This window comes from Ambystoma mexicanum, chromosome 4q (genome assembly GCF_040938575.1).
Source record: "Ambystoma mexicanum isolate Mex_15411 chromosome 4q, UKY_AmexF1_1, whole genome shotgun sequence".
Taxonomy (NCBI): Eukaryota; Metazoa; Chordata; class Amphibia; order Caudata; family Ambystomatidae; genus Ambystoma; species Ambystoma mexicanum.
The window spans coordinates 310496520-310510068 of NC_090928.1; the positions used below are offsets into that span (position 1 = coordinate 310496520).

At 44.0% G+C, this 13549-nt stretch overlaps 1 protein-coding gene across 1 annotated transcript in view; it reads left to right on the forward strand.

Annotated features, from left to right (window-relative positions):
• The first annotated feature begins 9010 nt into the window (after positions 1 to 9010).
• MEMO1 (mediator of cell motility 1) overlaps positions 9011 to 13549 on the forward strand; it is a 577616-nt gene continuing 573077 nt past the window's right edge. The window contains exon 1 of the mRNA XM_069607894.1: positions 9011 to 9488. Coding sequence (XP_069463995.1) covers positions 9428 to 9488 — 61 coding nt within the window. The 5' untranslated portion in view covers positions 9011 to 9427. The remainder of the gene's footprint in view (positions 9489 to 13549) is intronic.

The window sequence follows — 13549 nt, forward strand, 5'->3', positions numbered from 1 at the left end:
GATCAGTGTTTGACAAAAGGTGGATATCTTTCTGTCGACACGTGTTTCAAGAAGAGTTTTGACAACATGTTAGTGCCAAAATCCTGCTTCCGCCATCATAAGGACAAGAGGTGGTATGTGAGTGACCTGCCCTGCTTCTAAAGATCCAGTGTTCAGAAATTTATACAATAAAAACATTAAAGCCTATTAGAAAAATTGTCTGTACAACTTTGTTTGAAAAGACTCAATCATGTAATGTAAATTCAGAGTTAAATTAATTTTAGTTCAATGGTGCCTACCTTGCCATTGTTTGCATGCACTTTTCTTAATTTTGTTTTGGCCCGTCTAGACTGTACGGGATATCGATCATCTCAATATGTCTAGCAGTGAAAGACACATGGGGAACAATCAATTGAATGGCCCTGTAAAATGGCAGTCTGTTTACATCTATGTCATAGCCTGATCTGTATGGCTAAACTCACTCACCTGTCTGGTGAGAGTTTCTAATCTGCTGAGTAAGACGCAAATCGAGCTGCACAGGAATCACCTTTGCTCACTGGTTCGCTGCAAAGTAAAGGAAATCTCAATGTCAATAGTGACCCTCAATGGCTATTTGGTGGGTTAAAAGTACCTCCTAGAGCACCAAAATGTACTTAATTGCAGGCCTTGGTTTATTCGGATTTATCTCTCGGTGCAATGGGAACAGCCCAGAGTGTGCTCCAGTAGCCCAGTGTCCACAGCCTGTGTCCGTAAATAATATAGAGAGCAGCCTTTTATTAGGATGCCTTAAACTAAATTACTCCTTTTAGTACCTGAATATAAGCTCAGGGTCTGGCATCTAAATAGTAGATGTGATCCTCTGCATTGGGCACCCAACTTTAAATCCTCTTATTGTGAAGCGCCCACCTTTACTGATATATCTAAATCACGGGTAGACAGCGCATAAACAGAGAGTCTCTCTCGCTAAACTACTTTACACTATTCATTATTGCCATTGCCACAACAACCTGGACCTTGTGGCTAATATGTGCATAGCTACGTGCTCACCTATTTAGAGGGTATTTTAAAAACCTAACTGATTGTTGACAGAAAGGCTACTTACCACGCTTGCTGCTCTCCGTGTGTGGCGTGCTTTCTTTCCCAACTTATGTTGTCTGCTTTGAATAGCATCCCTGTAATCGAGTCTGTTGCTTATGCCCTTTCTGTATCGATATAAGAAAAGGACTGGGTCGCCATTTTCCAAAGGTTCGCTCGCACACAGTGCAACCAACTCACGCTCATTCAGATGCATTGAATGTTGGTTGATGGTTCCCATCTACACTCTGGAATAGTACACATTCACTAAATATAAAGTGTATTATTGTGAATGTGCTCTCGATGTAGATCAGTTTATAGGACATTAGTCAACTATTTGCCAGTCTATGTATCACAAAAGGTACCCGAAGTGTCCCTCAAGGTGCTAGATGACGTCACTGATCTGCCTTTATATCATGAATTAAGGCAAATTAAGTACATTAGAGTAGATTATTGTGAATGCACTCTGAATGTGGATAAGTTTATGGGGCATGGTTTTCAAATTATATGAGACATAATAGACATGTATACAATGTGTCTATATAGGAAAACAGTATCTGAACTGTTCATCTACTGCGCTTAACTAAAAGATGGTCAATGCGCACAATATGCACCCTTGTATAGATGTAAATTTTTTAGCTAAGGCACATGTGTAATTTGCTAATCTAGAAGGGTTAAATGATTTATAGACAGCCACGTGTCTACGAGTTTGCATGATCATTTATCAGCTGTTTGAGTAGTTATTAAGTGCAATAGGTCTGTGCATCATCTAAGATATGCCAATTAGATCATGTAAAAATTAGCTGATTTCACTCGGCTGAAATGTTGAGTCCCCGATGGACCGTATTCAAACGATAAATTCAACGTTCTTTAAATCTGTGTAGCTGTTCTGATACATTGCAACCTAGGGATGTGGCTTAATAGTCTGTAAAATAAACCAGAAAATGTCTCGGTCTGTGTGTCCTTTGTGGATGTAATGTTCTACAAGAGTTTTCTCATTGATTTTATTGCAAATGCAAGACTGGTATTCCCATATCCGTTGCTTTATCAGCCTGATGGTTTTACCCACATAAAGTAGGTCACACAGGCGTTTCATGATGTATATGACATTTTTTGTGTTGCAATGTGTGTGGGTGCGAGGTTCCCACTTAATATGTCCCTGCTCGAAAGTATGTATGATGTTGCTAAACTGACAGGCCACACATTTGCCACACTTGTAGTGGCCAGTGATAAGAGGTAATAACGATGCGTTCCATACAGTTGGTACATCACCTGCACACCTGTAGGTGTGCATTAACTTCTGTTTCAGATTGAATTTATTTTTAAAGCAAACATGGGTTTCTTGGCTAGAATCCCACTGTGTTTCACCAAATGCCTGTTTTTATGTATGATGTTCTTGATGGCAGTGTTGATGGGGCTAAAGTAGTTACATAAACGAGTCTGTCTGTGGCGGTCATTTTGTTGGGTCTGAGGCAGATATCTGTATCTGTGCTAGCTGCCCTCTTGCAGTTATTCCCCACTAGCTTCTGAGGACAACCTCTTGCCATAAGTCTATCTTTGAGTTGAATCGCATGTGTCTCAACATCTCTCTTTTCTGTACAGTTGCTGTAAATCCTCAGGAACTGACTGTATGGTAGATACGTTTTTAGCCCTTCTGTGTAGAAGCTCGTTTGGTGGAGGAGACTGTTTTTGTCTGTAGGTTTCTTAAACAGGGCGGTACACAGGCTTCCCCCGCTTTTGTGAATTTTAAGATCTAAGAAATTCACTGAATGTGTATTATGTTCCATTGTGAACTTGATGTTTCTGTCACAGTAATTTAGCCAAAGATGGAACTCTTTCAAATCCTCAACCGAACTGCTCCATATGAGAAATACATCATCGATGTATCGTTTCCATATTCTGATGTGGTCAGTGAGCTGGCTGGTGTTCAAGGACAAAAACGTAGCATCAAAATTAGCCATATACAAATTGGCCACGTCTGGGGCAAAAGTTGCACCCATGCTGACCCCATTCATTTGAATGTACATCTGTTTTCTAAAAAGAAAGACGTTTTTCCATCATGGCTAGTCCAGTACATTCTAAGCTGAAGTTGGTAGGTGGTTTGTCCGGTTCCTCACGTGTGTCTAACACTATTTTAAGGATTTCAAGGCTCTATAAATGAGGAATGGAGCAATACAGTGGCTCTACATCCATGGTGACAAGTATGTCCGATGCTTGAATGACTATAGTGTCTAAGATATCAATCTTATCGGTGGAGTCTTTCATGTAGGAGGGAGTCTTCACTACGAATGGTTTTAAAAAATGTTCCACATAGACAGAGGTTCCAACACAGAATTGATAGCTGAAATTATTTTATATTTTTATACAGTGTTGCTAAATGTTAACTTTTGAATTAAAATGTGTATTAATAAATGTTCCAGTGACATATACTGTATGGTGGACAGGGTTGGATTGGCCCACCGGCCAATCGGCCCGTGGCCGGTCCAAAATCATGGCGAGGCCCTGGGGGGCCGGTTTCTGAAGCCCACCCTGGGCCAGCCCCGTCGTGGGCTTCAGGAACTGGCCCCCAGGGCCTCGCTAGATGTGTAAATTGCAAAGGATCCCTTTGCTGCCCCGCCGGCGCCAGCCCGCTGCATTCATCAAAAAAATGAATGCGGCGGTCCGTGACACCATGGCGCCAGCAGTCAGTGTTACAAAACACTGGGAGGGAGTGGCAGGGCTGGGCAGGGCTGCCTCACCCCGGCCTGCTCCCTCCCAGGGATTTGTATTGGTGTCGGGAGAGCTGGCGAATCAAAGCACAGCATCTCCTTCGCACACAAGTTCAGACAGTAGGAGGCTGGGAGTCCTGCACGGTCCCGGGTGGTCTCTCTGCCTTCAGCCGGCGGAGCTGCTGCTGTGTGTGGAATAAGAAAGGGGCAAGGGCTGCAGGAAAGCGATGGGCGCAGGTTACCAAAGGTAACATTTTTGTCTAAAAATTAGCAGAGCAGTGTGCACTTTCTCCAGGCAAACTATGCAATAGATTTCTATGTTTAAAAAATGTGAACTAGTCTGCTCTTAAAACGGGTTGGTGCTCTCTCAGAGTTTCCCAAAATACAAACCACGTTTCTATTATACATTTCTTTTTATTTTTTTGCGTGTGTGTTTTCCTGTGTTGTGGTCCTCTGTGGCATTCTGGTTGTCGGCCGCTTCTGCATTTTGGATCTGGTCTGGAAGTGGGTTGTGATGAGGTATGACAGTTATTGGGGGATTTTATTATTGGGAGGGCTACGGTCGCTTGTGTGCTGTTTGTGAGCCCTTAGCTGGTATGGTGGCTTTTCATTTGCTGTTTGCAGTCTCCAATACCTTAAAAGAAAAGAAATGGGATAACAGTTTGAAAATCAACTTTAGTGAAAAGGAGTGCGCAGTGATACTTCACCAGAGGGTGATTACAACAAGTAAGGTTTTTTTCTTGCCATCTATCCCCTCTTTATGTGGTCGATGAAGCCCCCCATACATACCCTTACATAAATTGAGCATTAATTATATGTGTGCATAAAATAAGGTGCATTCCCTTAAATCTAACGGAATGCGGCCTTCTCAGTTACAGCCTCCCTCCACCGAAGGATGTCGCGCGAGTGCTCTAACTTGTGATCAAAACTTGCAAGTTTCACCACTGAGCGAATATGGGCCGCATTCATTAGAAGCATTTAGAGTTGCAAATGAGAGAACCTTACTAAAGCATGCACCTCCTCCCCAGGCACCCAGCAGAATGACATTTATGTTTCTATTCTCCGCCGTTATATTACTCGAATAGCTGCAGGTAGCTGTCTATCAGGGAAGTCACAAAGACCAACGTCGGCTTGATAGTTCAGTGAGTTTAGCACCTGCTGCGCAATCTTGGTTTCCGATCTCACTAGTTTGTTGAATGTTTGAGCCATCCGGGGTCTAGTAGGAATGAGTAATGCACATCTACAGACATCACAATGAAGCCTCAGATCTGATAGAAGGCGCACTGTAAAAAAACGATAACCTGACATTCTCTGTTGCTTTTTTTTTCCTATCATCACCAAAAAAACATCTTTTCAAATTTGAATATTATGGGATTGATTTAGGAAGTCTATTCAAAGTGGGCGAGATACAGTCTTTAACAGAGAAAATAAATTAGAGTGAGTTCATCCCGGTGATTGAAGAGGCCTTTGCAAAGGGAGATCTTGAAAAGGCCTTTGTGGCCACATTTTTACTTTGCAGTGTGAACTGTGTACTCTTTGCTCTGCTCCTTTTTGACTGGTGTAGTTCTTGCAATGTAAAGCACCGCGTTTTGTTCTCCTCTTGAACACTCCAACCCACTGCACTGTACCGCAAACATTGGCACGGGGCTATAGCCCCCTCAAGCCCCCACAGCAACGCCTCTGGCACAGGTCCTGTGCCCCCATGGGGAGAATCCAGAATGTCGTTATGTTGAGACCCCCATAGGTTTTGTGTACACCAGATCGTTACTTGCCTCTCTCTGATCTCGAGACACGAGGAAGTGCACGCATGCCCAAATTGTGGGTCTGAGAACGCAAAACACCATTTTACTTCAAGGTAAGGCTAGTTAGTGGCAAGTTTCGACACCCCAAAACCGTCATTTATAAATCTACTTTTTGGGGGGATGACAGATTATGCGGCTAGCAGAGGAATGACCTACATTACGGAAATGTTGCATCAGTGCAACTTGTGTTTTTTGCACTTTTCATGAGAACAAAAATTACCGTGGTGCAAAAGAACAAGGCCACGGATGCAAACTTGTATTGAAAGAATATGTTGTATTGCAGTAGGGCCATGTCTGTCCCAGTTGTTATTGCAAAGTATCTATAATGCTGCCAGCGACCATGTGGCAACTCCTAACATTGTCTCCTGTGCAGTGGCATATGCTATTGTAACACCTCCCCGGTGATAATTGTCGGATTGCGTGAGCCTGAGCAGGCGCAGCTAGACCAGAAACATCAGCGCAATTTGACCTATCTGGATTCCCTAGGAATATGGAAATACTGCATGCGCAGCACTCCATGACGCAATAGAATTAATATATAATAAACTTGATCCCTCTATAAGTAGCATTTTCTGTAAAGTCATGAATAGACGTGATTCACGGATGATGGTCTGAGGGCCACTTTTTTTGAGGCAAGGGGTGGGCCACTTTTTTGCGGCGAGGGGTGGGCCACTTTTTTTGGGTGTCCGGGCCTATTTCTTGTCCCAGTCCAACCCTGATGGTGGACTCTTAATGTTAGAAGAGTCTAAAATAGGAATCTAAATGGTTTGTGTGCTGTTTTGTCTCTACAAATTGGTCTTGATCAATTTGTTCTGTAAAGTACGGTTTCTACACTGCAGAAACGGTGTTGAGTGGATTTAAGAAATTGAGAATTCCATTGAAATACGACAGGCAGTTCTGGAATACTTGGTTCGGACTGCCCTGTGTCGGCAGCCTGATAACCTCTTGGTTACTTTTGGCACTGCAGGTGCAGGGGGGACGGCCTCTGTGGTTTCCATTAGCTGGTGGATCTTTAAGGTAATTTCCATGGCTTAAGTTGCTTCTGGTTTGCCTCTGCCAGACCATGTTCAGGGTCGTTCTACCAGGGTTATGGCTGCTTCCGGGGCAGATGCGGAAGGGGTTTCCCCTGCAGGAAATGTGTAGGGCTGCTAGCAGGGCTGATCGGGATAACTTTATCAAGCACTGTCGGTTGAATGTCTCCCACTCCAGTGATCGGTCTTTTGGGGTTGGAGTTTTGTCTCTTGGAATGTGAATTTGGCGTCATTAAAGTTGTGCTTTGTGTTACTGCACTTCTGTCTCTATGTGTCTCATTGGGACCTCTCACGTTATGCTCTGGTATCCCTCATGAGGTAAGTAGTGAGATGAGGAAGAGTGCACGTGGAGGTAATGCTCTGATTACTTACTGGTAATCTTCATTACTTCAGTCCTACTCTTCCTTGTCAGAGTACTGGACGACTCTCCACTCCCTCCCTGTGTGGAGAGTCCCATGCTCTGGCTTGGTTGTAATGAACTGGAGGACTGGGTGTGGAGAGGAGTTATATGAAGAAAAGAATAAATGAAAGAATGTGCTGTATCGGAGGCGAGGCCTCATGAGGTAAGTTCTGTGATGAGGAAGAGTAGGATTAGGAGCAATGACAATTACCAGTAAGTAATCACTGCATTACCCTCGGTGAATGAGAGGTTAATCAGCTTGGTGACCCTTGGAGCAAGGACATTCATACAATCCTTAAGGATGTTGGAGGCACGACTGTCTTCCTGGCATGAGGTGGGTTTCATGCCAGCCACAAGTGTGCAAATTTGAGCCTTGGAGCAGTGCTTAAATTCGCATTGAACAGATGTTTTTACATTTTCGGCCACAGAGGCTGTGGGGGCTCATCACGTGAGATATCGTGACGGCGGGATCTTGCGAGAGTTTGCGCAGGAAGCGCGAGGGGACAGGGATTCGCGCCAGAGTTGGTGCGAAGCCGGAGAAGACAGTCGGGCCTCGGCACTCTTCTTTGATGAGGGAAATCAGCCCTCCTGTGGAAGTCTGCCAGAGCTGCAGATCCCTGATAAGCTGAGCGTAATACCATGGCTGAGGGCAGCCTCGTGTGAGCTCCAGCTATCAGGGGATATCAATGTCCCAGTACATGCATCATGCAGTGAAGCCAACTGCTTGGGCAAAGGAACTGAACTATAAGTACTGCCCCATACCTACTGTGGAGACGCTGTCTTGAGAGATCATGCACACATGATCTTGTGAGATTTGCGGAGCTAGAAGCCAATGAAAACGGGTGAAGAGAGAGAACCCACCGGAGGCTGCAGCAGTCAGCCAGCCCGGCACTCCTTCTGCCAGAGGACTACAGCTGGAATAGGGCATGCCTACAGACCCCAGTCAGCCAGAGCATGATACCAAGGCTGAGGACAGCCTCCTGGGTGCTCTGGCTGTCCTAAGTGTGTGAATGCCAGCACGCCCATATGTAGTGAAGCCAACTACATGACTGGACTGCTCCGCAGTGAGTAAACTCCCCAGCCCTGCCCAGAACTCTAAATACCCCAGATCTGATGTTATAAAAGGTGTCTTAATAAACAACCGAGAGCACAACCCGTGTCCTGTCTTTTGTCCAGACCTCTACATAATTGGCGACGAGGATGGGATCCAGACCTCTTTGTACAGACCTCTACACCTACTCCTGGAGTTAAATACCCTCTGTTACCCTTTCTTTGAAGGCCATTACAGAGGCAAGGCCGGGGAGACAGTCCTGGGAGTAGAACGTGAACTATGTTGAACCGAAATAGTAGAGTCTTTGGTGGGTGCTGGTTTGCTCATAGATGTGCCCTCAAATTCCTTAAAGATTAAGAAAATTTCCCTGGAGATCTATTTGGCCTACGCAATCTTGTTGTTGAAACTGATTGATTTAGCCTCGATGATTGCTGCTTTAAATTGTTCCCACAATAAGGCACAGAATTCTGTGTAAGCATATTATATGTTTAATAGGTATAAACGTTAGCATTAAATCTGTGGAGCAGCGTGCGAGTGGGCGGCTCCAGATCCTCTGCTCGTAACCAATCAACAGGCAGAACATGCAATGCAATAGTGGACCAAAACAGTATTCTGACGTCCCCATTTACGTTTCCCTGCCCACGTTGTAAAAGAAAGTCCACGCATTTTTAGTGAGTAGCAACGAAATAAGTTTAATGTCAATTGGGGATGTTGACAGTTTTGCAGCAGAGACAGGTACTCAACAATAGAAAAAAAAACGTGAAACAAGGTTTTGTAAAACATAGAAAACAGAAACGTGCATAAAATGTGACAAAAATGTGCTGTGATTTGACATTCAAAAGCCAGTCAATATTGCATTTGTAAGTTCCTTTGCTCACAAATGAAAACGTTTACCAGTTCAGTGTGGTAAACGGGTCCTTTCAAAGATGGCCATCGGGTTCCCTAGGTATCACCTGAGCAGCTGCAGTCGCCGCCTCTCGAGAGCTCTGCCATTCAGAACCCTTTCCCCTCCCTCCCTCCCTACGGTGGCCGAGTGGTCGTTCGCACTGTCTGTCCGCTCCCCGTCACAGTCTCTGTTCTGACAGAGCAGCAGCTCAGCTTAGAGCTTTTGTTGCACATCCTGCCTTCACGAAGGCGCATGCGCAGTTCCATCATATGACCCCTTTTATAAACAATTGAAAACATATTTTTTTATTCTATTTTTTACGGGATCCTTTTTTTTACTTTGTTTCTAATCCATTCATCTGCTGTCAGTGACGAGCTGAATCAGCTGTTCGTATTACCTGCATACACCAATCTCACACATCAGCTCTTATTACTGTGCTGCAACAACATTCTGAGAACACCCAAAACTATACACCATAGGCGGCTCGGGTACCAAGATGTCCAACCGAGTGGTTTGCCGGGAAGCCAGTCACGCTGGGAGCTGGTATACTTCATCAGGTATCGTATTGATTTGTCTATGGTTTTGGTGGGTAAGGGAGCGGCTCGCTGAGAAGTCATGACTGGGGCAAGTAATGTCAATAAAGTAAATGTGTCATCGTTAAATAGCTGAATGTTCACATTATAAGTAACATACTTCTCCCAATATAACGTTACCATCACTACCAGTGACGTCATGCAAGGTATGAAACAAACGACCACCCTCTTTAGAGGAGAGCAGTTTCCCATCTAAACAGCTCTTCTCTTTTTTTCATAGTGAATTTTCTTAAATAAGAAAGCTCCGTGTCCCCATAGCAAAATAATCCATAAACTGCTGGCAATATTACAGAGTTTGAATGCAAATGTACGTGGTGGCTAGGAGAAGCACTCGTGATTGTGTCAACCCTGCTCTTCCTCAGACATATTTCGTAAAATGAAACCGTTCTTTGATTTCCGAATACATAACATATTGTCCGTACGTGTGAACCACACGTTTTTGCTATTTTCTTTTGAGGTACAATAATAAAATAAAAAAATGAAGGGTCAATTTCTTATCTCATCCTTTAAACACTAGGTCCAATTACCCACTCCTCCGTAGAATGAGCACAAAATGCCTCCATTCGCACATGCTTTGGCTCTGTACGACCACAGAGGTGTTGACTGCGCAGTATACACGCTGATTAACATAACGTGTACATTATTTTCATGACATTAACAGTCCAGCTATTGAAGTGTAACTGGTTGCTGCGCAGGCTGTAATTCTGCAGTGCATTTAGGTCTGGCCAGGTGGATTTCCCTTTTGCTGACATATGGTAAGGGAGGGACAGCAGAATCCCAATCCTCTTTTTTTTTTTTTTTGTAAAACAAGCTGTTCTGTATTTTCATACAGAGATACACATAGGTGGTGGAGTAGACGGAGGGGTGCAGAAGGTGAAAGGTTTACCAGAGATTGGAGATTATGACAATTGATTCACCAGCTGCCCATCAGAACTAAAATTGGATAAGTCTCTTTCCACTGCACCCGGAGACCAGATTTCAGTTCCCATAGAAGTGGCGTGCAGTGTACCCTACGTTACCTCCACGTCCATCTTCCTTGTCCCAGTACGCACCTATGAGGCCTCGCCTCCCTTACAGGAACTTTATTTTTGTCTTTTTCTCAGAGGTATAAACCTCCTACAATGCAACAGTTACATTTATCCTGTCTCCAACAGGGACTAGATTCTTGTGGTGCGGGACTCCCGTAATCATCGTTGCTATTTCCTCTGTGGTGGCGTCTACTGCGGGGCAGCCTCACAGTAGGCTTTAGGCTCCCTACGGGGCTTGGGGCTTGGTTGAGGGGATCCTGCTGGCTGGGACATCCTGCAGGGCTTGGTGTCCTTTTGCGCAGCTAAATTTATTTCTTGTGTAATTCAAATGCTGGGGGTGGGGTGGTGTTCCTACGGCTCGGACGAGAGCCGTGCATTGTGGTCCCCAGCTCCCTCGCCTCTTCCTGCTGGAGCCTGGTTGCGGGCAGGGTTTTCACCGGGTTCTTGCTGGCCTCGGAGGTCTCTATCCTCGCAGAAGGCCTGATTGTGGCGGACCTGGTCTGCTTAACTGTGCTAGTAGCCGCTTCTCACTGCTTCCTGTTGCCTGGAGACGGCTTCAGCAGCATTGAGCTGCAAGCAGTGGGGGTTGGCATTTGCTATTCTGTGATGGGTAAGCATTCTGAAAAGCGAAGGCATGTGGACTCTGGATTCAAAACTAACTGTCTTGGTGGCACTCTAACTCCTGACTCCATATGCCCCGTAATCATCATAAGGCATTCGTGACATTATTCGGAAAGCTAGTTGGTAGCGTAACCGTAGAAGGCTAGCTATTAGTCTGGTTATTAGGCATTTCCTACCCCCAATATAATATATAATTCCGGGTTTAGTGTTTAACCTTGTCATTTGAGACATCGAATAAGGGCTTCCTGTTACCATTGAATGGGTAATGGTAAGCCTTTTAACCTACTTGCTTAGGTAGTGTTTTATGCACATTATAGTCACAGAATATTCCCTATGTTGAAACTGGATTAGCTACAATTTGTATCCCCGGAGTGGAACCCATACACCCACCGGAAGTCTTGCGCCTTAAGTTGCGCTACTAAAAGCCTATGCAATTCAATGGAAAAACGTTGTTACAGGGACGTTATGGTTACAGGTAAAATCGAAAACCCCCAGAAATGTGCAAGTTATGATAAGCTAAGCAACCATAACTCACGCAACCACTGTGCACTGCAAGGACTAACACCCATGACATCAAAGATGACATCACAAATGTCATTGATGACATGACTGATGACTTCACATGTGTATATATAGTTTTCATTAACAGCCTCCAGAAGGGATTGTTATTGTAATGTTGGCAGAAAACTGTCAGATATCATTGGAAGAACTATCATGAGATAAATAGTTAAATAACGAATGCATTCTATAAACACCATTGCGTTACAGAGTTCTTTCCAGTACATGATGTAAGAGGATTCAATTCAACACTACAGCTAAGTCAATGCCTAGTCTGGGATACTGAATGGAAACCCTTATTGATATATCTTTATGTCCAGTTCATGAGTTCTGGATGACTACCCCTATATAACACCCCTCTCTTAGAATCCCCCTGACCCCACTGAGCCAAGAAGTAGTTCTGTTTTGCAAGTTTAAAAGGTTTATTTGAGAAATAAAACAAAATATAGATACCACGCTTTTATAATAAATTAATAATCGATATCGCCCTTATAAATATAATGTTAATAAACAATGGGTAATCTGACACTAGCACACTTCTTTATAATCAATGAGGAGTTGGTGTAGGATGGATAAAGTAGCAAAAATACTTTCATGATTTCAAGGGAAAAGCAATGAGGAGAAAATGTAGTACAGAAATACTTGATATGATTTTAGCAAAAGATAAGATAATCACTTTTTCTCTGGCAATTCACCCCCCTCCCCTATGCAATGTAAGAAATGGAAGGAGATGGAAAGAAGAGCACACAGTTCTCAGGAATGCAATCAAAGACAATACGAAATTCAATTCCCACCCCAGCAAGCTTAGAGAAAACAGGTATGAGTTTTAAAACACAGGCCCAAGTGCTTTGAATGTGGTGGCAATGAAGTGAGAAATATGCTGAAAATGCTTTTAATTCCCTTTAGGAGTTTCAGGGTGAGTGAGAGATACTTGGGATGACCTCAGGCTCACTTTAGCAATGATTCAGGGATGGTTATTAAGAGGCAAACAAATTTTTAGCAAAGGAAAGCAAAAAGCTGCTATCTTTTACAGGTAAAGAAATCGGGCCAAATCGCGGCAAAATTCACGAGTGCGTGAATCGTGATTACGGCAAAAGTATAAGGAGTAGCAAGTCGGTTCTAGGTTCGTTGGAAAGCTGAGATTCTAAGCTTTCAGAGGAACCAAGTTCCTAGGACAAACGGTTCCAGAGATATGAACGATTTTGTAAAGGTCGTTTTTCGGATTTAAAGTAAAACTCAAAATGACAGGTGACAGCTTGCAGCTGCAGAATTGACAGGTGACAGTTGTGCAGCTTTAAAAATGACAGATGACACGATTTCTAGGAGGTAGTTCTACTTAAGTTAAAATAGTTTGGATTAGATTATTTTAACTAAGAGATTGGTTCTGCACAGTTCTGCTAGGTACTCACAATATAAATTTGAAATAGGCCTCGCCACGGATCTGGTCAAGTTTTGGACTGGACTCCGGTTCTGGTCTCGGCACTTCACAGTGATCTGGGTCAGCTCTCTGGTTCTGCTCACAGCGGTCTGGGTCACTCTGGATCTCTGGCCTCTGGTTCTGGATACTGCTCTGCTTTCCGGTCCGGATCAAGTGGATTCTGGATGTAACACTGCTTTCTGGGTACTGGCAAGAGTTCTTGGCAAAAGAATTCAGACAGCTCGCCCGGCTGTGGAATAGTTTGCAAATGATTTTGAGGCCTGCTGACAAATACTTTTGCTTGCAGTGGGCCTTCTTGGTTCAAAGTTCTGTAGTCTCTGTTTAGCTTGGAAGTCTAAGTGTAGGATCTCTGGATGTGAAGTCGTCGGTCAGCATGCTCC